This window comes from Equus asinus, chromosome 13, assembly GCF_041296235.1.
Source record: "Equus asinus isolate D_3611 breed Donkey chromosome 13, EquAss-T2T_v2, whole genome shotgun sequence".
Classification (NCBI taxonomy): Eukaryota; Metazoa; Chordata; class Mammalia; order Perissodactyla; family Equidae; genus Equus; species Equus asinus.
Genome location: NC_091802.1, coordinates 59,518,498 through 59,542,083, shown reverse-complemented (window position 1 = coordinate 59,542,083; position 23,586 = coordinate 59,518,498). Strand labels below are relative to the sequence as shown.

General features: G+C 57.9%; 1 protein-coding gene across 6 annotated transcripts; it reads right to left on the bottom strand.

The window, feature by feature from the left end:
• Positions 1-4,000: 4,000 nt before the first annotated feature.
• On the bottom strand, positions 4,001-23,152 carry GAA (alpha glucosidase). 6 transcript variants are annotated; one of them, XM_014863792.3, is made up of 20 exons: positions 23,017-23,152; positions 19,536-20,089; positions 17,738-17,883; positions 15,547-15,712; positions 15,366-15,462; positions 14,727-14,846; positions 14,531-14,649; positions 14,311-14,442; positions 13,283-13,393; positions 12,623-12,736; positions 12,438-12,522; positions 11,752-11,869; positions 11,187-11,320; positions 9,379-9,530; positions 9,037-9,185; positions 7,634-7,775; positions 6,997-7,146; positions 6,200-6,364; positions 5,704-5,856; positions 4,001-5,223 (listed from the first exon to the last, which is right to left on the bottom strand). In XM_014863792.3, the coding sequence occupies exons 2-20, from the start codon at positions 20,043-20,045 to the stop codon at positions 5,164-5,166; spliced, it is 2,823 nt and encodes a 940-aa protein (XP_014719278.3). In that variant the 5' UTR covers positions 20,046-20,089; positions 23,017-23,152; the 3' UTR covers positions 4,001-5,163. The 6 variants fall into 6 exon arrangements, with proteins under 6 accessions (XP_014719278.3, XP_014719271.3, XP_014719289.3 ...); XM_014863785.3 differs by having other exon boundaries at positions 19,536-20,086; positions 22,982-23,113; XM_014863803.3 differs by having other exon boundaries at positions 19,536-20,086; positions 23,017-23,107.
• Positions 23,153-23,586: the final 434 nt, after the last annotated feature.

Sequence of the window (23,586 nt, the reverse complement as noted above, 5' to 3'; positions counted from 1 at the left end):
TCCCTTCCCAGAGCTGACTGGGATGGTAAAGTTCATCAGATGATTCTAACTCAAGGCATCTGAAGTGGTGGAGTTTGTGAAAGGAATTTCCTCCGTGAATTCCCAGCAAAAAGTGATTATACGGGGACTCAGATAACAGTGCATTTGGGCACTTAGCAATGGCAAAGGAAGTGACACCACAGCCCTGGCCCCGTGCCATTAGGCTCTGTCTCCTACCAAGGAGGCGGCAGGCAAGCGGGAACAGGCATACCTGGTACCTGATCCCCTCTCTTAGGGAGCGGAGGGAGGCAATTAGGAGGTGGAGGAACTGAGACCATAAATACTTTTCTTTGGGTTGGCCTTGGGTCTTTGTAGCCAGGCATGGAGGAGCAAGATAAGGAGCACTAGGGGAGCAACTGGAAGGAAGGAGTCACCGCCAGCAAGACTTACTCGGGGTTAATGAGCCCCCCGTGTCACGGAGGAGGAGGCAGGGTGGCACGTGGGGCATCGTTGGTGACTCGGAGGAGATGGTAGGAAACAGGAGGAAGAAGGTAAGACCCTGAGCAGCTCAGCCTAACTCCGATGCTGTCTAGGAAAGATAACAACTAGAAAATCAGACAGTCACGGAAATGCCCAGCTCTGCTGCTGATTCACAAGTGGAATGTGATTGTCAAAGGTTTACTAACCGTTAACCTTCAATCTTGGCAGAGGTGTGGAAAACGTGGCCGTGGTGTCAGTAGGTACAGACTTCCTGGAAAGCAGCCTGGCTCTTGGGCAGTAGGAGCGAGCAGAATGTTGTTTCCTTTTGAGGCATAATTCTGCCTCAGGCAGTGGTCTGAATGTGGACTGCGCAGGTGCCTCACCACATGGACTGCCGCACCAGGAAAGGAGGCGAGTGCTCCTCACCGGGGGCCTGGTGTGGGAAGTGATGGAACATTTGCAGGTGGATGGAGGGTTTTGGGAGGGCAGCCAGGGCCACTAGCCTTACAGACCAAATGGGTTCAGCCGTAGTCGATGGCGGCTGAGTGTTAAGAGAAACGAGGGGGCTGGTGAGTCTTGAATAGAAATGTTCACAGCATTATTCCTAGTAGCCAGAAAGTGGACATAACTCAGACGTCCACCAATTGAAAACTGGTAGTAAGTCCATGTGATGGATATTATTCTGCAATAAGAAGGAACAAAGTGCCGACATGCTACAACATGGATGAACCTTGAAGATAAGCTAAGTGAAGCCAGTCACAGAAGACCACATACTGTGTGGTTCCATTTACATGAAATGTCCCAAATGGGCTAGTCTGTGGAGACAGGTGAGTGGTTACCAGGGGCTGAGGGGGTGAGGGGAATGCGGAGTGACTACTAATGGGCACAGGGTTTCTTTGGGGTGATTAGATATTCTAGAATTAGATAGCGGTAATGGTTGCACAATTCTGTGAATGTGCTAAAAATTACCGAATTGTACATTTTAAAGTGGTGAATTGTATGTGAACTATACGTCAGTTAAAAATCAGGTGGGGAATCTAACACGTCCTCTAAAATTATATTTAAAAACAAAAGGCGTGAATGGGGGGTAAATTGTCTAAAAACCAAAATTAGAAGACCAATTGTTAGACTGGATTATAAAACAAGACACATCTATGCACTGCTCACAATAAACACAAAGGCACAAATAAGTGAGAAGATGGAGAAAAATACACATGGTAACACACGCACCGAAGCAAACCTGGAGTGGTTGTGTCAGCGTTGGACAAGGTAGATTTCACAGCAAAGAATGTGACCAGGGGCAAAGAGGGTCATTTCATAGCCATGAAGGTAATTCATCAAAATGATGTCCCAGTCCTAAATGTCTATGCACCTAGTAACGGAGCTTCAAAATGCAGGAAGTGCAGGAAGCAAACACTGATGAAACTGCAGGGAGAAACAGACAAACCCACAACTACAACTGGAGCTTCCAGTAGCCCTCTCAGGGTCAAGGCGTGATGTCCTCATCCCTTCCATCAACATTACTCTGTACGTTTGGCCAGGGAAATCAGGCAAGAAGAGGGAATAGAAGGCATCCGCATTGGAAGGGAAGACATCTTTATTCACAGATGATGTGACCCTTTATGGAGAAAATCCTAAGGAATCTACAACAGAGCGACTAGAACTAACCGTGGAGCATAGGAGAGACGGCAGCATACGAGGTCAGCATTCGGAGAGCACCTGTAGTCCCACATGCTAGCAGTGACCATTTGGAAAGGGAACTTTTAAAACAGTTTATGGTATCATCAAACATGAAATACTTGGGGACAAAAGATCTTCAAGCTCTGTGCTTTGAAAACCACAAAACCCTGCTGTGAGAAATTAAAGATGTCAGTGAATGAGAGTGATGCTGTCTTCAAGGATTAGAAGAGTCAACATTGTTGAGATGTCTGTTCTCCCCAAGTTGATCTACAGATTCAACACAACCAACTCAAAATACTGAGACTTAGTATTTTTGGTAAAAATTTACAAAATGATTCTGAAATTTATATGGAAATACAGATCCAGCTAGTCAAAACAACTTTGAAAAAGTGAGCAAAGTTGGACTTTAGCTCCCAGATATCAAGAACTACTACAAAGCCACAGTAATAAGGACATAAGGATAGACACATACAGATCCCTGGATACAATAGAAAGTCCAGAAATAGACACAGGTTTATATGAAAGGATTTTCAACAAAAGTACAGAGGCAGTTCACTGGAGAAAGAATCCTATTTTTAACAAATGGTGCCAGAACAATTGGATAGCCATATGCAAAAAAGAAAAAGCCTTGACCATTACTTCATAGCATATACAAAAACTAACTTGAAATGTGAGACCTAAAATTATAGAACTTGTAGAAGAAAACGAGAAGTTTTAGTAGCTTTGGATTTGGCAAAGGTTTCTTTAAAAGGACATAAAAATAATTATAAACTGGCCTCATCAAAATTAAAAACTTTTACTCTTCAAAAGACGTTCTGAAAGTAAAAAGGCAAACCACGGCCTGGGAGAAAACATTCGTGCCCCATACACCAACATGGGCGTACCACCAGGATATGTAAAGCACTTGTGTGTGGCAGGACAGAGCGGTTCCCCAAGATGCCCACGTCCTAAGGCCTGGACCCTGGGGATATGTCACAGTAAACTGCAAGAGGCACTTTGCAGGTGTAATTAAGTTAAAGATTTTGAGATGAGATGATCCTGGATTATCCAGTTGGACCCAAACTAATCACACGAGCCCTTAAGAGTCCAGAATATTCTTGGCTGAAGTCAGTCAGAGGGTGACGTGGTGGACAAGGAGGCAGCAGAGATTCTCAGGCGTGGGAAGGACTCGACCCACCATTGCTGGACTTGAAGATGACGGGGCCACGAGCTAAGATACGGAGCAGCCTCCAGAAGCGCAGGGCGTCAGGTTGACGCCAGCATGGAAACATGGAGCTCAGACCCGTACACCCATGAACCTGAACTCTGCCAACAACCGGCACGAACAGGGACCCTGCGCTGGAGCTTCTGGTAAGGACGCAGCCGTGCCGCCGCGGATTTTAGCCCAGTGACACCCACTGCAAACTTCCGACCTACAGAGCTATGTCAAATCAATGTGTGCGATTTTAAGCCACTGAGTTTGTGGCAATTTGTTATGGTAGCAATAGAAAACTAATGTATTTTATAACTCAATAATAAACAATCCAAGTAAAACATGGGCAAAAGGTTTCAACAGATACTTCACCAAAGAAGATCTATAGGTGACAGGTAAGTCCGTGAGAAGATGTCATTAGGGACATGCAGTTTAGAACACAATGAGGTCCCCACTCGCTAGAATGGCTGACACTGAAGAGACCGACCATAGCAAGTGACGGGAGGGTGTGGAGCAGCTGCAACTCTCACCCTGCTGGGAGGAGCACAGCATGGCACCCCATCGTGGAAAACAGCCTGGAGTTTATGAAAACATTAACCGCCCCCACATGACCTGACCATGTCACCCTCGGTATTTGCTCAAGAGAACTGAAAACGTCCATCCAAAGACTTGTCCATGATTGCTCACTGCAGCTTTATTCATAAAAGCCAGAACTGAACACAGTCCTAATGTCCATTAAAAGTGGATAAACAAATGGTGGAATAGCCATACAATGGAAAACTAGCAATGAAAAAGGACAGGGTGTTGATACACACCCAATATGGATGAATCTCAAAGTAATTATGCTGGGTAACAGACAAAGAATACATGCTGTGTGATTCCATTTATATATAACTCTAGAAAATGTAAACTCTACTGACCGAAGCAGGCCAGTGGCTGCCAGTCGGTGGCTGCCTGGGGACGGAGATGTCGGGGAGGCAGCCCTGGCCACACAGCCCTGGGGGGAGGGGCACACCTCTTCCACCAGATGACTCTGACACCAGGCCCAGCTGGACATTCTCCAACCACCTTAGAGATGGATGACACTGGGATGTGAGGTGACACTGGGACGTGAGGTGATGAGATGTGAGGGTGCTGCTTGGAGCATGCACAGTGTGGGCCCCATGTCATGGCCCTTGGCCACATCCTACCTCTCCTGAACCCTAGAAGGATCAGCAGAAGCTTGATTGCAAACGCCTCTTTTATTAAAGATAATTGCACTTAAGATTAAGAGTTTCCCTAAGTCCTGTGAATTGTCCTGAATTCCCCGGGGCCCATTCCTCAGGCCGGCAGACAGCGCCGACCTGTTGTCGGGGGGCAGCTGCCCAGAAAGCAGTCTACAGCGGCCACCCCGCTCTGTCCTTTCATCCGGTCAGAGCAGCAGCAGAGCCTCTAGTGGTGTGACCTCGGGGTGCAGGTACATCATCCCCATCCCAAGCACTGCCTCTGCCATCACAGGCAGGCAGCTGGTGGCAGCTGACATTACACACTTCACAGTGACAGACTATGGAGAGGTAAACCTTCGATGTCACGTTCCTAACAGGGCAACCCTCAGGGCATTGGCCTGACTGTGGAACCTGGGGAGAAAAGCTGTCAAAGATGGGCCACTGGCCCAGAGCCCCAGAGCCCAGGAGGTAGACACATAAGCAAATCTGGGTGTTTGGGAGGTCATTGCCATGCGACATGGGGTAAGCACTTCTAACCCCAAGGCCCACCCGCCTTGATGGAGAGTGGACAGGTGCTGGGGCCTCTGGGAAGTCAATCTGTAAGGGTCAACACACATCAGCCCCTGGTTAAGACCAACTGATGAGAAACTGCTCTCCCATGGTCAGCGAGACAGGGATGTCCAGGGTCTGAGAAAAAAAAAAAAAAGAAAAATTGGCCACCAAACAATTGTCAGCAGAGGTGAGACCCCAATGCTCGACAGACAGAAGTCTGGCCGTGGGCTGGTGGTGGATGCGGGATGTGTCTGGCTCTGGGAGGCTTCTCGCTCTGATCCCTCCCCAGCTGACTCCGGAGGACAATGCTCGGCATCGGCTGTTTTACCCAGCTTTGAAAACAAGCTGCTGTTTAATCAGCCCATGAGTCACCGTCAGTGTAGTGACGGGCACAGGAAAGAGACCAGTGCACGGGGCTTAACCTCCCCCTCCTCCCCAAGGATCAAGGATCAAGTTCCTCTCCGTCCCTTCTAAGGGCCGAGCTGCCTCTGGCTCCCGGACAGTGAGTCCTGATACCAACTCAGCCGACACTGGATTACCAGGATCCTCGGCACCTCCTGCCCCCTCGCCCATCCTGGGGACCAGCCCTCTGGCCCCATCAGTGGGCTCTCTTGCCTTGGTGTCAGGGTTGTAGGTGAAGTTGGAGACAGGAACACCATTGGAGAGGACTTGCTGGGGGGCCGCGGCCACCCCCAGGACAGTCACCCTCTCCAGCTGCAGGCTGGCCCCCTCACTGGTCACATGCAACAGTTTGTTCATGATGGTGTTCTGGCCCGAGCAGAGAAAGATAGAACCAGAGGTGTGAGCAGACAGCAGGGGCAGGAAGCCCCACCGGGAGAGGGTCTCTGGGCAGCAGATAGGACAGGGCAGGTCGGCACCACGCCCCTGTGCAAACCCTCCGGATGCTGGCAGAGTGCACAGGGGCTCTGGCTGGGGCGCTTGGCCCACAGGCCTTCTCCCCTGTGGGGCAGAGATGGCCTCCACTCGGGTGACCCAGGGACAGGTGGCCATCCCAGGACCTCTGGCCTGGCTTCCCTCACCAGATCAGGGCAGTAACCCCCAAGATGGTCCCCATGGCCTCCCACCAGCCTGGGAAGGTCCCAGGACTCACGTTCCTGGCCAGGAAGATGATGTGGGTGTAGGCCTCGCGCTCCAGCACTCCCAGGCTCTCGCCGTCATCCCAGAACAGCTCCCCCTGGGCCTCCCGACTCGAGGTCAGGGCCACAACCAGGGCCGTGGGCTGCTTGCGGGACTCTGTGGTTGTGAGGCCGGGGCCCTGGAAAGGAGGTGGCACACATCACTATCGCAAGCCTGGCAGAGGCCTCCAGACCCCAGGCCAGTGGGATGCTGGGCTGGGGCAGTCCCGTGCTGCAAGAAACTGGGATGTTCAGGACAGCCTACGGCCGAGTGGCCTGGACACCCACGGTGTCCACCCTGGTCAAGTCTCCAACATATCCTGCCAGGCCGTGCTCTGTGCCCTTGCACGTGCTGTTCCCCCTCGAAAGCCCATCTCACTCTTCAAGGCCTGGCAAGCCCCCTGGGGTCCTTCCACCTCAGGAAGCCTCTCCTGAGCCCCTCCCATTCTTCGGTTCCCCGCACCCCTGCCCAGGCTGCAGTGTGGTGCCCACACCTCCATTACAGCAGTGGGCAGACATCCTGGAGGATGTGAGAGGCCCACAGATGTTTGCAGACTGACTGAAAAGAGCCAGTGAAGCAGGCCTCCCCTCAGGCCACAAGTCAGTGCCAGGATGCATTCTGGATATCCCTCCCTGGACCGGTTCATCCTCAACCCTCAGACACCGTCCTCTCTGCCTGGGGGTCTGGGGGGACTCCAATCAAACAGAGGCAATGAGGGGTCCTGGTGGCCCCAGAGCTGGACAAATGGGCTCAGGTGCCCAGCCCAGGTACCTGCAGGGGGATGATGTGCCCAGCCCGGAGGTGGAGGTTGATGGTGTCCAGTGGGGCTGGCAGTGTCACCCACTGCCCTTCACTGTGGATGGCAGGCGTGAGGGGTGCAGGCGCTGGAGAGGGGAGGCCACCAAGGGCCCCTACTGGCACCTGGAGGGAGACATCCCATCACAAAGAGTCCTGGGCAGTGCCAAAGCCCCCGTGCTGTCACCAGGAGCCGGGGGCTCCACGCAGAGGCCTGGGAGGCCAAGCGGAGACAAGCGGGGTGTGACCTCAGGGGCTGACTGCAGGGACCTGGTCACCTAGTGGGGACAGAGCCTGCGAGGCCCCCAGCTCAGGTCCTGCTGGCAGGGGCAGGACTTTGGGAGCAGGAGAACGGGACCCAGCTCAGCCCCGTGGCAGGGTGGCCTGCGGGACACAGGCAAGCGACCCGCTCAGCCTCTACGTCTCACCTGGAAAGTGGGTAACCACAAGGACTGGACGGCATGATCCCCATGGAGCACCCAGGTGAGGACCCACGTGTAGCTGGGACTCGACAAACAGATGTTCCTTTGTCACCATCTGGTCCACACCAACAGGGCAGGAGGAGGGAGCCTGTTGGACTCCCCAGTTCTGGGTTTTAGGGGCCGGGACTCACCGTCTGCAGGTCGTACCACGTGCCGAGCGGAAAGTAGCCAGTCACTTCGACCTTCCCGGCCTCGAGCACTGGGGTGATGAGCAGGGCCTCCCCCCACAGGAGCTGGCGGTCCACGGTCCAGGTGCGGGGGTCCTCAGGGAACCTTCAAATAGAAGGGACGGGCACAGGGGCCTGGTGACCTCTGAGGGCAGTGTGCCCAACGGGCCCGCAGGGGGCTCAGAGAGGAGACAGAGGACTCGGCTTGGATGTGGCAGGGCTGCTCCGGCCACCCAAAGCTACGCAGGAGCTGAGCATAAGCCTCGCCCCTGCCCGACCCTCGGGCACGAGGCCGCTCCCATTCCCTAGTTTGCAAACTGTGTTCTCACCCATTTATCTCTTGGGTTCTCAACAGTGGCCTCGCCAGCTGGCCTGAGCTTTTCCATACCAGGGAGAGGGAGCGGCCGCTGACAGTGCCTTCTCTGTTGGCCTTCACGGGACAAGCTCAGGGCGGTTTTGCTTTTTCTGTTTATGTTCAGAGAAGTGTTACTTTTTCTCTCAATTAAACCTACTTCCCTTTACTTGTTCCTTTTTTTGTGTGTGAGGAAGATTGGCCCTGAGCTAACATCTGTGCCAATCTTCCCCTATTTTGTGTGGGATGCCATCACAGCGTGGCGTGATCAGTGGTGCTAGGTCCACATCCAGGATCTGAATCCGTTAACCCCAGGCCACCAAAGTGGAGCACATGAACTCAAGCACTACGCCACCGGGCCAGCCCTTTTTTGCTTGTGATTCTTAGAAAGCCTTCTCCCGCCAGAGCACTGAGGAATATCACTTCTGTTTTCCTGGGGCACTTTCTACAGCCTCATGTTTGACATTTAACTATTTAACCCACCTAGAACTTTCTGTTTGTAGGATGTGAGGGGGAAATAAATCGCCTTTTGCAAATAGCTAACTAATTCCCTTACTACTTGAGAATCATTTAATCCACTGATTGGAGACGCCATTTTATCGCATGGTCACTTCTGACGTGGACTAAGTCCCATCGGGGGGCTAGCTACTGGGTTTCTTTGCGGCCCTGTTCCCTGAGGCCAGCCCCAGTGGAGTCAATGGTGATGGCCCCACAACTCGCTCTAGCATGCGGCGGGCCTGGTCTGTGCTCAGTGCTCTTCATCCCGGGCTTTTCTGTACTTTGAATGCCCCCAGCCCTGAGCTGGAATGGAAGAGGGGGGACTGGGGATGAGGGGGCACCCCAGTATGGAGGGCCCAAGTTTTGGCCTCGTCTCACTCGGCTGCAACCTGCTCCCTCGCTCAGTTCCTGGGGCACCCCTGCACAGGACGGGGCTGCCCTGGAGTCAGTGGGCCCATGGTCAGCCCCCCTCCCTAGGGTGCCCGTGGGCCGTCGCTCCCCGGCCCAGGCCACTCACTCCAGGAAGAGGGGCCGGGCCACAGTCTGGCCCCTGGTGTGTGCCCCGTGGAACAGCGTGTAGAGGTGGGGCAGCAGCACGTAGCGCAGGGCGAAGGCCTTCCTCATGGCTTGCTGCGCCGTCTCACTGAACCTGTACGGCTCCTGAGGCTGCGGCAGGAGGCAGAGGGCGCAGCTGAGCTCTGGGGCTGAGGCCCCGTGGTCCCTACCCTGGGAGCCCCAGCCCTTCTCGGCCACCCAGCACCAAGCTTGTTGGCACGGAAATGAGCCACGCTGCTCCGTCAGGAAGGGGCTTCCCCTGGGCGGGGCCTGCCCCCACTCTCCTCGCCGCCCCCAGCCCTACCAGGCTGTCCAGGCCGTTGTGGTTCCGCATGAAGGGGTAGAAGGCCCCCAGCTGGGTCCAGCGCACGCACAGCTCCTCCGAGGTGTTGCCCAGGAAGCCACAGATGTCGGCCCCGACCAGCGGCACCCCCAGCAGGTTGAAGAGCAGGATTTCTGGAGGGCAGAGTCAGACTGGGCCTCAGGTGGCCAGAGCAGGACCAGTTCAAGGCCAAGGAGCCCGACAGACACGTTTGCTGAGCTGACCAGAGGCAAGGATCCCTCATAACGGCCCTCCCATGTCCCCACCCGACAGCCAGTGCTGCGCTGGCCTTTGTGCCTCCCACTCGTGGTCAGTGGGCTCACCTGTGCGTGCCGTGTAGACTGCCCCTAACACCCGGGGGGGCAGAGCAAATGAGACCCGTTAGGGTTGAACTGTGTCCCCAAAAAGGTATGTTCAAGTCCTAACCCTCGGAATCTGTGAATGTGACCTTACTTGGTCACAGGGTCTCTGCAGATACAATCAAGTTAAGATGAAGTTATTAGGGTGGGCCCTAATCCAATATGGCTGGTGACCTTATAAGAGGAAGAAGCTGTGTGAAGACAAGGACACACAGGGAGAAGGCCATGGGACGACAGAGACAGATTAGAGGGAAGCAGCCATAATCCAAGGACCGCCACGGACTGCCGTCAACCACAGAGGCTGGAAGATGCAGGAAGGACCCTCCCCAGCGTCTCAGAGAGCGCACAGCCCTGCCGATCCCCTGATTCTGCCCGCTAGTCCCAGGACTGTGAGAGAAGCGGTTTCTGTTGTTTTAAGCTACTCAGTGTGTGGCAGCTGACAACAGAGGGGGTCCCTGAGCTGCTGCAGGGTCAGATGTGTTCCAGGGCACCTCAGTCCTGTGCCGACCCCACTGCTCAGTAGGACTTGAGGCTGCACTGGGCTGGCCTCTCTCCTCGGGTCTCCTCAGGGGTCAGGACCCTGGCTTGGAAGCCAACGGGCAGGGCCACCATGGGAACTGTCTCAGTTGCAACAGACCCTAGGAGCTGCTCTGCTAGGTCATGACCAGCTCACACCAGAACCAAAACCCAACAACTGGAGAGGTGGGCGCAAGGCCAGGATCCCGCTCTCGAGATGGCTTCAGAGACTGGCCTGCAGGTGCTGGAGCCAGGTGAAAATCGGAGCCGGTATGCACCTGCAGGCAGAGCTGGCGGCCCCTTCTAGAAGGAAGGAAGGGCTTCTCTCCTGGGCTCAGCTCGACAGGACATCCCTGCGGCCGTGAGTCTGCAGATGCATCCCACTCAGAAGCAAGCCCGTGACTGTCGAAGCACTTCCAGGCCGGGCGTTTTGGTGGAGGCTCTTCTCAGCTGCCCACGTGGTGACCCTGGGACTCCCTCACCCCTAACCCATTCCCCAGGGCTCCTGGGCCATCTCTGGGCCTAATACGCATCAGCGACATCAGAGCTCTTGGAACAAAAATCAAATTCCTTTTTTGCAGAGTGGAGCCGGGCACTGACATGAGGGGGTGGGTGGCACCCTGCAGACTGCAGCTCAGGACTGGTCACCAAAAGGGACACTGTGAGAGGAGAGAACCTGATGGCTCTGCAGGCAGTGGCTGGGGCGAATTGGAGATGGGGACACCTGGAGGACCTGCACAGGTGCACAGGGCCGGGGTGGGTCTCACACCCCACAGGAGTGGGAGGTGGGCCCCCACGCCACCACAGCAGCATCTCTCTGAGCTGTGCTGAGCCCAGCACCCAACTCCAGGCAAACCTCCTCTGAGAGGGGCCCACACTCTTCTCTGAGCAGCCCCTCCTGGCAGGTGCTCTCACCTGGCACAGAGTAGGAGAGCTGCTCCCAGCTGCTCCACACATCCCCTGTCCAGTGGCCGGCGTATCGGCCGTGGCCAGCGAAGGTTGAGCGGGAAATCACGAAGGGGCGCACCCCCCGAGCCTTCACCAGGGCCCTGGGTGGAGCAGAGGGACAGAGAGAGCTGTGTGGAGCAGGTTCTCCCCAGGACCCCGTCACTGCCCACCAGAGCGCCAGGTGGTACAACAGGGAGGCAGAGCTGGGAGCAAGGAGCCCTCTGAGCTGAGGCCGGGAGGAGGGAGGCAAGGCCACTGCCAAGGTCTGCTGGGCAGTTACTCTGCCCAAGCCACCCGACCCCACTGGAAGAGCCATGTCACAAGGAGGACAAGTGCCCTGCAGGCTCACAGGAGCCAGAGGCCCTGGTCAGCCCAGACCTGCCTCTCCTCTGAGGGGCCAGGCATGGAGTGGGGGAGAGCACCTGGGCCACCAGCTGGCCCTTGGGGGTAGCTTGGGCTTCCTCCCCTCGTTCCTGCACCCCGGGTCCGGTAGAAGCCCCTGCCCCTTGTAACCCTTCAAGGGGGCCCTCACCTGTGGGAGGCGATGGCTTCGGTCAGGCCGTACAGGTTGTGCAGGTTGTAGTGCGTGGAGAGGAACTGCTGGCTGGAGGCACAGATGGTGGCTGCCCGGAGGGTCCCGCCAACCACCCCTGGAAGAGAGCAGGGCTGTTTCTGTGGGGTCTCCACCCAGCGGGCTCGTGCTCCCCACATCCCTGGCACCCTCCTCCACAGGTCTCGGGCTCCCAGCTCGGCCCTCGGAGGCGCGTCCTGAAGCCACCCCTCGCTGCCGGTCAGCCTGGCATTCTCCTCTGCTTGGCGCACCCTCGGAACCTGTGGTGCGTCCCTGTACAGTCTCCACTTTCCCAAGGACAGGAACAAGGCAATGCCGAAGGCTGGCCTTGCAGACCCCAGAATTCACACCCATCTGCTTTTGACCCATTTCGAGTCTTTCCCAGTCCATTTGCCTCAGCCTGAAACGCCCGCCCTCCGAAGGTCATGCCTCAGCTGCATGTGCCCAGGGCCGCGTCCTGTGCCAGCGTCTCCCCGACCTGAGCCTTACTCTTGGGGTTTCCCCACCCTTTCCAAGGCTGGCTGCGCCCACTGGCTCCTCAGAGATGACAGCTTCAAGTCTCCCAAACCAGAGAAAGAAAGCCCCCAATGTGAGCCATTAAATCCCCAGAGAACTGGTGCCAGGGGGCGGCAGGTGGGAGGGCTCACCTGGCACATAGGGCGGGTTCTCCAGGTCACTGTCGGGGCAGCCGTCCACAGAGCCCTTTACGAAGTTGGACGGCTCATTCATGTCCTGCAAGAGAGGCCCTGGCAGTTGGCGCCCCTGCCCGGGGCAGGGGGTAGGGCTGGTCCCCGGAAGCCAAGAGATGCCCAGGGGCGGGGGCCACACTTACAATCCACATGCCGTCAAAGGGCACCTGGGCGTGGAACTCGGCCACCATGTCCTGCCACCAGTCAAGGGCCTCAGGGTTGGTGAAGTCGGGGAAGGCGGTGGACCCGGGCCACACCTGGACGAGAGGCCAGAGGGGAGACCCGGCCCCCCAGAGCCTGCGCTGAGGCCCTCCGTACCTCGGCTGTGGGTGGGGGTGCAGCCTCATTCGCCTCCTCGGGGGGACTGAGGACGCGAGGAGCAGCGGTGAGAGAGCACGGGGAAATAAGCACCAAAGGCCCGACTTTCAGAAAAGGCCCTGAGGCCCGGAAGAGAGCCTCGCATATCTGCGCTGCCAGGAGCCACCCCCTTCCTCTGGCTTCTGGGCACGCCCTGGATCAGGGAGGTGGGGACTCTGCTGAGAGCCCCATATCAGGAAGCCCTGGGGACTGGGAGGACAAGGAGACCCTCACCGAGGGTCTGCAGGCTCCTGCCCGGGCTGGGCCCGGCTGCCCAAGAAGCCAAGGGCCCCCGATGGAAGCATCTGAGGTGGTGTTCCTCATTAGGAGCCACCGTCACGCCCCGCTTTGTCCCTCTGGACAACACCCTCTTCCTGAACAGCTTCCTGTTCCACTGGCCGGGGACCCCTGCTTTCTCACCCGTTGCCCCCCAGACCCCACTCTACCTTCCCAATCAGCGGCTGCCCAGTCTCATTGGTGATGAAAACCCCCCTCCGCAGACCCTCGTCATAGGGTCGGTAGCTCCCGGGGGGGCCAGAACTGCTGATGGCGGGGTCCTGGGGGTGAGAGGACCCAGTCAGGAGGAGGGGGAGATGCCCCCAGCCGTGGCACCGTCCCCGGAGAATGGGAACACGCTGTCGAGGCACGCCGACAAGGGGCAGAGCAGGGTGAAGCCGGCCGCCGCACAGCACGCCCTTGCGGTCCATGCACGCCTCTGCCTGAGACAGCCAAGGGCCCCACCGGCCGGGCGTGTGCACCCGATACAAGTTTGCCCTTTGTTCTCAGGGTCCTAGAGCTTCACAAGTGTGCACAGCGAGCATTTCTCTATCTCACAGCACAAAGAGAACAGGTCTGTGTCTGCCCGCCCTGCTCTGCAAGGCCACTGATGCCGGCTGCCCTCGGAGGGGCCAGGAGGATGGGAATGGCCGACATCAGCCAAGTCCAAACCTCATGGCAAACTGATTCCCTCTACTGAAGGGGTATCCGTGGTGCGACCCTCTGGTCTCAGCTTCCCCTCCCTACCTCTTCCTCCAGCCACAGAATGGCCAGGCAGGGTGTGTCTTTGTCCTGGGCCACTCAGAGTCCCGCCTGCCTTCCCCCGAGCAGAGCTGACTCCCAGGGAGGCAGGGCCGGGACACACAGGGCCTCAGCCGCCCCTTCCAGTACCGGTGCCGTCAGCTGATGGCCCCTCTGCCTTTGCTTCAAGCCGTTCCAGTAACATACAACCAAAGGCTCGTGAGCAGCAGGCAGATGCTTCCAGGGATCCTTAAGCTGGACATCAGTGGGCCCAGGGACACGCCTGTAAATCTGATATTCCCTTGATATCAAAGACCCTCAGAAAATGTCCTCAGTGACCACAGCAGGCACAAGGAAGACGTCACCTAGAGGAGGAGCCACTGGCCACTGGGCCGCTCTCCTTCCCAAAGAGCCAGATCCACGCGGTGTCACAGGAGGGGAGGAAGGGGACACTCACAACGATCATCATGTACCGCCGGCCGCCCTGGTGGAGCTCCTGCACCATGGCCGGGAAGTCCCCGAAGCCATCCTTATTGAAAGTGAAGTCCCTCCTGGCGTCCATGTAGTCCAGGTCGTTCCACTGGACATCCTGCAGCCACAGCACAGGAGCTGGCTGCTGGGGCCTGGGGAAGTGTGCGCCAGGCCCAGCCCCTCACCTCCCCGGCCCCAGCACTCACGAGGGGGAAGTGGGCCCTGGTCATGTTCTCCACGACCTGGCGGGTGATGGCGGTGGAGGAGTAGCCCCAGCGGCAGAGGTGGAAACCCAGGCCCCAGTACGGCGGCATGAATGGGTAGCCTGCGAGCGAAACTCCATGAGAGGGTCGGGGGGAGGGGAGGAGGGGCGGTGGGGCTGGACGAGGGGAGCAGGCCTACCCACGACTTCCAGGTACTGCTGCACCACGCTCTTGGGCTCCGGGCCCAGGAAGACGTACACGTCCAGGATCCCGCCAGTTGACCTCCAGCTGAGGGCCGGGCTAGGCTGCAGGACCACATCTGGGGGAAGCAGCCCTGGGGCTCAGGGACAAAATACCTCCCCCCCACCCCCTCCCCGAGACCTTTGGGACAGGGCAAACCACTGTCAGAGGGGGTCCTCCCACAGACAACCTGGGAGTGGCCTGCCTGGGGGGCCTGGGGGAAAGTCACCCTAAGCCTGACTCACTAAGAAACCTGGAGCGGGACAGGAAGATGCTGACTCCCCTTTCTGGCCTCTGACTGCCACCGCAGAGCAGGAGTCCCAGAGCCCACCTTAGGGCCACTGACAGGCAGAGCTGGCAGAGGTCGCAGCCCCCTGGACTGGTTTCTTGGAAGAGCAGACAAGGCCCGACTCCCTGCCCATGGCCACTCTCCTCTCCCCAAGTCTGATGGCAGACACAGAGAGCCCCACGTCCCCGCTATGAGGGAGGTAGTGCAGCCACACCCAGAGAAGGCGCCGGCCTGGGGGCTCAGAGACAGATCTGGCTGGGGTTTTGGGGGACTCTGGTGCCCGCTGGGTGCGGCCGCCCACTGGCTTACCCATGGCATTGCTGTTCAGGAGGAAGACCCCGTGAGCCGACCCGCCGTCCTCCAGCACCATGTAGAAAGGGTGGGACCCGTAGAGGTTCACGGAGGGCTGGGAGATGGCGGACACGGCGCTTCAGCTCCCGAGTCCACACGGCTCCTCTGGTCCCAGGCCCCGCCCCAGCTGCCCCCGTACCGTGGGGGCGATGTCCCGGTTCCAGAGGGTGATCTTGGTCCAGTTGGTGTTGAGCATCAGGGGGCCAAGGTGCTCGGCAAGGCCGGTGACGTACCGGGATGGCAGGGAGGTGGACAGCTGCAGAAACTGGTCGGCGAAGAACAGGGGCGCCACCGTCGTGTTCAGCCTGCGGGAGAGACCAGGCGGCCTCGCACCCTCGGTGCACCCTCCCCAAGAGACCTCCTGAGGAGGGCTGCTGTGGCCCGGCCAGCTCCGTGACACGCCGACCCCAGGACGGAGGCAGCCATGAGAGGCCCGAGAGCCCTCGGGGCCCTGACACGGGCGTGGGAGCACGCAGGGTGCATCCAGAGAAGGGGTGCTGCGCTGCCTGGCCGTGTGCACGTCACCGCAGGCGTACCTCCAGGGCCGACTGCCCCATGGGCCCTGCTGGCAAACTGGTCCTGGGCGAGGGCTACCCGAAACCCTTCCAGCCCCAGAGCTGTGGCCCCAAGCTCCTCCCGCAAGGCCCCAAGGGCTCGCAGACATCGGCCAGTCCTGCCCCCCACAGCTCCAGAGTCCGTGGAGCTGCCCAGCCTCCCGAGGTCACACAGGGTCGAGAGCAAGGCAAAACCAAGGACGTGGCCCCTCGCCACGAGGAAGACGTGGCGTGGCTAATTCAGGGGGGGAGCGCCCCTGCACCCTGCCCGCCCCGGGCAAGACTCTACTTATCTGCGGGCATGTGTTTTCAAGACCAAAATCTGATAAAATGCTTTAAAAAACTTCTCTCCACGGGGTTTCTGTGCAAAGGTCAGCTTCTTGGAGAGGCCTTGCTCTGCCCTCCCTGCCGCGGAGCCAGCCCTGCCCTCTGCATCCGCACAGCCCGTGTCTGGGGCTTTCTTGGCGGTTCTGCCCCCGCCTCCGGGCTTGGACAGACTCGCTGGCTGCCCTCTCGTCAGCCCCGGGGGCAGGCCTACAATGCTCAGCCAGGGAATGAGCGGGCGAAAAAGAAAAAGCGCATTCCAGGAGGCGAGTTCTTTTGAAGTTAAGCAAGGCCAAGGGAGCTCGTCCCCGAGTTCAGCGACAATGCAGGGCCCTTGGAGCACATGTTCATGCGGGACTGGGTGGATAAGGAGCACAGGGTGTGTCCTGTGAAATGTGTTTGTACCCCACAATGGTGGGGCAGACGGAGGGCTGTGGTGGAACTGCTGCCCGGCGAGGGGAGGGCCCTGCCCTGGCCTGATGGCTGGGCGAGGAGCGCTTCTGGGCCCCTGGGTCTGTCCTCCTGAGGAGGGGCTGTGTTGGACCCTCAGAATCACAGCCATGGCCTCTGAGTCTAAAGGATGTTCAGTCTTGGGGGCGGGCGGGGGAGGTGAGGGCGTGACAGGCAGTGCCCTCATTCTCTCCACAACAGCCACCGAACACCTCCTGTGGGTCAGAACCGCTCCAGGACCTGGAGGTTCAGGAGTGACCCGGACGGGACAGGCGCCTGCTGCAGGCAGACGGCAGCAATGATCCCAACAACCTGAGATTCCGTGGGGGAACACAAGCCCCCAAGGGACACCAAGCAGAGAGTGGCCAGCAGCATAGACACTGGGACCCTGGCTCTGTCACCTGCCAGTAAGTCACCTTGCCTCTCTGTGCCTCAGTTTCCCCATCTGTAAAGTGGGGATAATAACAGCACGTACTTCTGAGTTGTTATGAGGATTAGATAAGTTATAACTACAGTGCCTGAGATGTAAGAAGCGACATGGAGTATTTGACAAATAAAATAGAAACAAGGCCAGTGAGGGGATGTTGCCTGGAGTGGGGTGCCATTTCAGACTGGACCAGGGTTCCTTAGCCAAGGCACTACTGACATTCGGGCCAGGCCATTCTTTTCTGTGGGAGTGTCCTGTGCATTGTGCAGCGTTGAGCAGCAACCCTACACTCCCATGTCCAGGGGTGACAATCAAAATGTCTCCAGCCATTGCCGAATGTCCTCTGGGGGAAAACCCCCCAGCTGGGATTCCCTGGGCTGGACAGTCGAGGGCCTGAGGAGAGGCTTTTGAGAGCTGGGGTGGAGGAAGGGCGAGCACCAGGGCCTGGGGCATGGGGGTCAGGCACAGCGAGGAGGCCCCGAGGGGGCAAGCGGATCATGACAGGGTCAGGGCCAATGCCATCCAACTCCCTGGCCCTCCCACCCAGGGTGGGGGTGCAGGGACCGTTCACTCACAGCACCCGTCCGTTCAGCTTCCGGCGCACGACCACCCCGAAGGGCTCCTCCGAGAACTCCACGCTGTAGAGAGTGGACGTTGCCCGGCTGCGGACGCACGGGGTCTCCAGGGGCACCTCGTAGCGCCTGTTGGCGGGGTCTTTGATCTAGAAGGCGAGAGACGGAGGTGTCGGAGGCCTTCTGGGGGCCGGTGGCCCTGCACACCTCCACACGCCGTCCTTCACCCTCCCGAGGAGCAGGGGCTCGGGGCTGTGCCCCACGGCCGCAGGGTGTGAGCGCGGGCATCCTGGGCAGCCTCCCTGAGCCCATCTCCTCACCCACAGAGCCAGGAGGGGAGCGCCCCCTGTGGGTAGCCAGGTCAAACACAGAGGCCCATAAACCTGAATTCAGATTAAAACATTGTTTTTCAGTGTATGTCCCAGATATTGCATAGGACATACACTAAAAAAAAAAAACTCGTTCACAGTTATCTGGAATTCAAATTTATTAGGCATCCTGTATTTTTTTTTTTAGGGAGCTCCCAGGCCTTCCGTTCATCTGTTGGTCAGACCTAAACATAGAATGTTCTTTCTTATGTTTAGCCAAATGCTTCCCCCCATAACTTTCACCCATCAGTCAGCAACATCTTCTCCCTGACTCTTCCTTCCTCAAGGAAAATCCATCAGCCTTAGAGAGAGGAGACCTTAGGAAATACTATCATGGGGCCGTCACCAAGGTTATAATGTTTAAAATTAATCAACGGTTGCACAACAATGTGAATGTATTTAAAGCCACTGAACTCTGCACTTAAAAATGGTTAAGGGGCCGGCCCCATGGCCAAGTGGCCAAGTTCGTGCACTCTGCTTCAGTGGCCCAGGGTTTTGCTGGTTCGGATCCTGGGCACGGACATGGCGCTGCTCATCAAGCCATGCTGAGGCGGCGTCCCACATGCCACAACCAGAAGGACCCACAACCAAAAACACACAACTATGCACCGGGGGGCCTTGGGGAGAAAAAAGGAAAAAACAAAATCCTTTTAAAAAAAAAGAATGGTTAAGATGATAGATTTTATATGTGTTTTATCACAAAATTTTATTGTAAAATAAATTTAAAATAAAATGATTTAAAAAATAATTTTTAAAATAGGCATCCTGTATTTTTATTTGCTGAATCTGGCAATGCTACTCCACCTGGCACACCTTGTCACAGGGTGAGTGAGAAAATACGATCAGGGCACCTCGCTCTTGTCCAGCCCACGGCAGTTGCTCAGCCAAGGACGGCTGCGATAAATTACTGTTAAAATCATCGGGCGTGCTGAGCGAGGTGTCTGCACGCTGATTCAGTCGACTAGTGTTTACAGGGCACCTGCTGTGCGCTGGACACTGTTCCAGAGGCCGGGAAACTGCAGAGAATAATCACGCAAGAGGCCCTGCCCTGGAGGACGGACAGTCAGCCTGGAACTCGACTGCCCGGAACATGCTCCCTTCCTCCCTCTCCACCTTTCTGCTTGCTGGCTCCTGCAGCACTTCAGGTCCCAGTTGAGACATCACTTCCTGGGGGAGGTCTAACCTCCCTCTACCGCAGCCTGAGCACTGCCCTCTAGAACACATTCTAGAACCTTCTAGTAACTGTCGAGTAGCCCACTGTTCCCTGAGTGTAGGAACTGTGTCCACTCACTCCTGGACTCCCAGTGAGGGCGCAAAACACACTGTGCAAGAAACAAACATGCAGTAGAGTCTGTCTTTGCCCCCTCTGTCCCCGCTCAGCCCTCGCCCGTGGCCCCCGTCTCTGCATGAGCCTGACCCCCACCCCCACCCACCGTAAAGTGGAGTCGACTCTCGGTCTCCACGAGCACGTCCAGCCGTAAGGTCAGGATGTCCTTGGGGAAGAAGGTCGGGGCGGCTCGAGTGAGGGTGGCGGTGTAGCCCGTCTCGGTGGTGGTCAGGTTCCCCAGCTTGTAACTCGGGTAGCTGGGGGGGAAGAAGCACCAGGGCTGCCCCATCTGGGAGCCCGGAGGCTGCCGCCTGGCAGGCACGTAGCAGCAGCCCCGGGCCTCACACTGCTCCTGGGTGATGGCCTTGTCTGGTGCACAGTCGAAGCGGCTGTCGGGGGGCGTGTCGCACTGTGCCGGCGCTGCTCTGGCACTGCCGCTGGCTCCCTGCTGGGGAGCTCGGTAAATCTCCTTGGGTACTTGAGAGAAGCCATGCAGCTCTCGGGGGACCATCGTGAAATCGTGCAGCAGGACATGCCCCAGGAGGGCAGTGGTGGCCAAGCAGACGAGGACACAGAGCCCCAGGGGGCGGGAGCAGGGCAGCCGCCTCTCATCCATGGTCGCAGCGCCTTCGGGCAGCAGGGACAGGTCCTGGAGGCCTGCTGAGAGAAGAGCCAGGCTCAACAGGGAAGGCAGGAGGGAGTGACCGGGGCCTCGGGGGCCTCTCAAAGCAGTGTCCAGACATGAACTGGTGGCCAGCCCCCAGTGCCCAGGGTGGAGGTGAGGTCTGTGGAGGAAGTGGCAGGCGAGGATGGACGAGCCCCCAGCACTGTTTGGAGAGTGTCCGGGAGGGAGGAAAAAGGGAAAAGAGAGAAGAGTCCAAATAGGGGTTGCAGAATGCCGTGCACCATGAAGTCCTGTACATGTTACAAAGGAAGCCACTTAGAACATGTGGAAAATGATTCCATGACACAAAGGACCCACGTGACAGGCTGACACCACATGGAACAGCAAGTTACAACAGCAGACAGAATAAGCCCTGTTTCTGTGGCTGAGGTTCTTAAGTTTTGGCCAATGGGGTGGAAGTGGAAGTGCCTTACGGGGACCGCCCCCTTCCCTCTGTTCCTCTCCTGCTGACCTGGATGCCGACACAGCCTGGGGAGACGTTTTGGGCCCTGAAGCTGAGAGCAACACCCGAGGGATGGCAAAGTCACAGGAGGAAGGCCTGGCCCCCAGGACTTGGCACATCAGAGTCCCTCCCAGCCCCCGAGGTCAGGTGCGGAGATAGCCGCCCAGCTCGGGGAACACGGCTGGGGGAACACGGGGCTCTGGGTCTTTGTCACGGCAGCCGCAGGCGGAGCCTCACTTTGGTGACCCAGTGCGAAGACGGTGATTACCTGCGGTCTGCTGATCTGTGCTCCAAACGTTTTATAAGGAACATTGTTGGTCTGGCTCCTCCAAGGAGCAGCAGCCACCAACACAGGAGTCAACGTGCAAGGCCTCTATCAGGGGAGTCCTTGGCTGTTTGAGAGGAAGTGGGGAGGATGCCGGGGAAGGCCGGCGAGCCACCGCACCCCATGCAGATGCAGGTCTGCCCCTGGGAGGGCGGGGCAGGGCGGCTGGTCCAAGCGTCCCAGTCTGCCACATAGGCAAAGGAAGGCTCGGCAAGGCTGTGGGGGATCCTCAAGCCACAGGTGGCCATTAGAGGGGCCAGGGTCCCCTCAGCGGCCTGCCCTGGGGTTAGGGCCGGGAAGCAGCCTGGCCCTGGAGCCGGTGCAGCCATGGGTTTTGGCAGCTGGGCCTGGGGTCGGCGAGGCTCCCTGTGGCGGGAGGTCGGTGAGAGGCACTCTCCCAGCTGCCACAAACTCTGAAGTGTTGGGAAAAAGTCCCGCGCCAGGAAGAAGTGCCCCTTGGACATGGAGGGAGTCTGAGCGTGTCTCAGACACAAACCAGCCGCCTGGAACATTCTGGCCACCGCAGACCCCTGGTAAATGAGGTGCAAGAGTGAACTGTTTTTATTCACAACACTTCTGACACTAAACCTGCGGGGCTTTTTATTTTCACACCAATCAATTCTCCCACTCCCCAGATACCCGCTGGGCATCCAACGATTCAACTCAATTCCGACACGAGCCCCTGGAGTCAGTGCAGACCCCACAGGTTAAGGGTGCGGTCCCACAAGACTGCCTCAATGCCCAGGTTGTCATCGGCACTTCTGACCAACTGGCTATAAATTCGGACGTTCATACAACCGCTGCCGCTCCACTTCCTGGAACACCTCACAGAACTGGGGAAAGCAGCTGACTTACTGTTACCGGTTTACTAGAGAGAACACAACGCAGGAACAGCCAGATGGCAAGGTACGGGGAAAGGGAGGGAGCTCCCATGCCCTCTCCGGGCTGGCCACCCTCCTAGCACCAAATTGTGCTCACCAGCTTGGCAGCTCTCCAAACCCCAACTAATTTATGGTTTTGATGGAGGCTTCATTATGTAGGCACGATTGATTGCATCATCGGCCATTGGTGACTGGCTCAACCACCCACTCCCCTCCACTTTCCAGAGGGTGCAGGTGGGGGTGAAAGTTGCAACCCTCCAATCCTGCCCTGGTCTCTCTGGGGACCGGCCTCCATCCTGAAGCAGCCATCCAGAGGCCCCCAGCCTCCAGTCATCTCATTAGCGTCCAAAAGACATCATTCCCAATATCCCAGGGGTTTTAGGAGCTGTGTGCCAGGAACTGAAGACAAAGACTAAATATTTATTTTTTATACCACAAAGTGTCACAGCTCCACCTGACCCTTGCAGATACATCTGACACCTGTGATCACGAGATTCAGAAACCAGGGAACTCAGAGTGTGGTCCAGGGGCCTCACTCAGGGAGCTCCCCTCCCAGCTAGTGGTCCAGGAATTGGAGTGAGAGGCTGCAGCGGTGGCTCGGGGACGCATCCAGGACTACCAGCACATCCCCTCCCCATGTTTCCATTTCACAGACGGGGAAGTGATCCTAGAAATGGGGAAGAGCCGAGCCCCGCGAGGTTGACAATTGAGAGAAAAATGGGGAAGAACTGAGGATCAGGAGGTCAAGTGGCACAGCTGACCAGGAGAGCCTGTCCTTCCCCTTTCAGGAAGTGGCTCAGGGTGGTCGTATAGACAAGCCAGGTTCAAAGCCCAGCTCCACCACTGACGTGGGAAGCAAGGGTTCTTAACCTCAGGTGCCTCAGTTTCCTCCCAGTGAAAGGGGGCAAGTGCCGCCTTCCTCGCCCAGCAGCGGGGTAGTGAATGAGAACTGTGGAGTTTCTGGGGTCCCCGTCGTTTATGGGGTCCTGGTCGTTACTGCTGCCCACCTGCCGCACACGGACCCCGGCACGATGTACTCCAGTTCTAAATGGTTAGTCACTGACGACCAATCAATCGATCGATCGATCCCTCCCTCTCGGGAGTCAGGACTGCCCCGATCCGCCACGCCTCGCGTCGGAGAGCCGGCCACAGACGACCCCGGCCCCGGGCCCCCGCCGGGACCACCCGCAGCCGCCACCCCACGGCCGGGCCCGCTCACCTCCGCGCACGCGCGCCCGGCCCCAGCCTGCTCACCTCCGCGCACGCGCGCGGCCCGCAGCGGCGACCCCGGGTCAGGAGAATCAGGGGAGGGGAGTGGGTCACGTGACAGGCCGCCTGCGCAGACGCCCTAGGCCGGGCGCGCTTCTCCGGTGGTGCGCACCCTGGTGGCGGGCAGGGGCGCGTGGGCGCGGGGGTTCCCGGTTCTCGCCCTCCGCGGTCCTCTGCGCCCTGCAGGGTTGGAGGAGCCCGAGGGGGCGCGCACCTTGCGGCGGAGGGCGCCCCGGGCAGCGGCGGGCCTGCATGTGCCCGCCCGTGAGCGCGCCCCTCGCCGCCTGGTCCCCGCGGCTTCCCGGGGTTCCCAGGATGCCCGAGGCCCGGGACGCCCCTGATGCAAACCTGGCCTGAAAGGGGAGCACAGGTGTTCGGCACCGACAGTGCAACAGTAGCGAAAATTTGGAAGCAACTTTAGTTAAGTAACAAACTTGTTCCTTGAAAGAGAACATTGTCATAACCCATAAAATCGGCTCTTGTAGAAATGTTAAATGACATTTACAAGGAAGTTTTCATGCAACAAGAAAATGCTTATGTTAAAATGACAAGCTT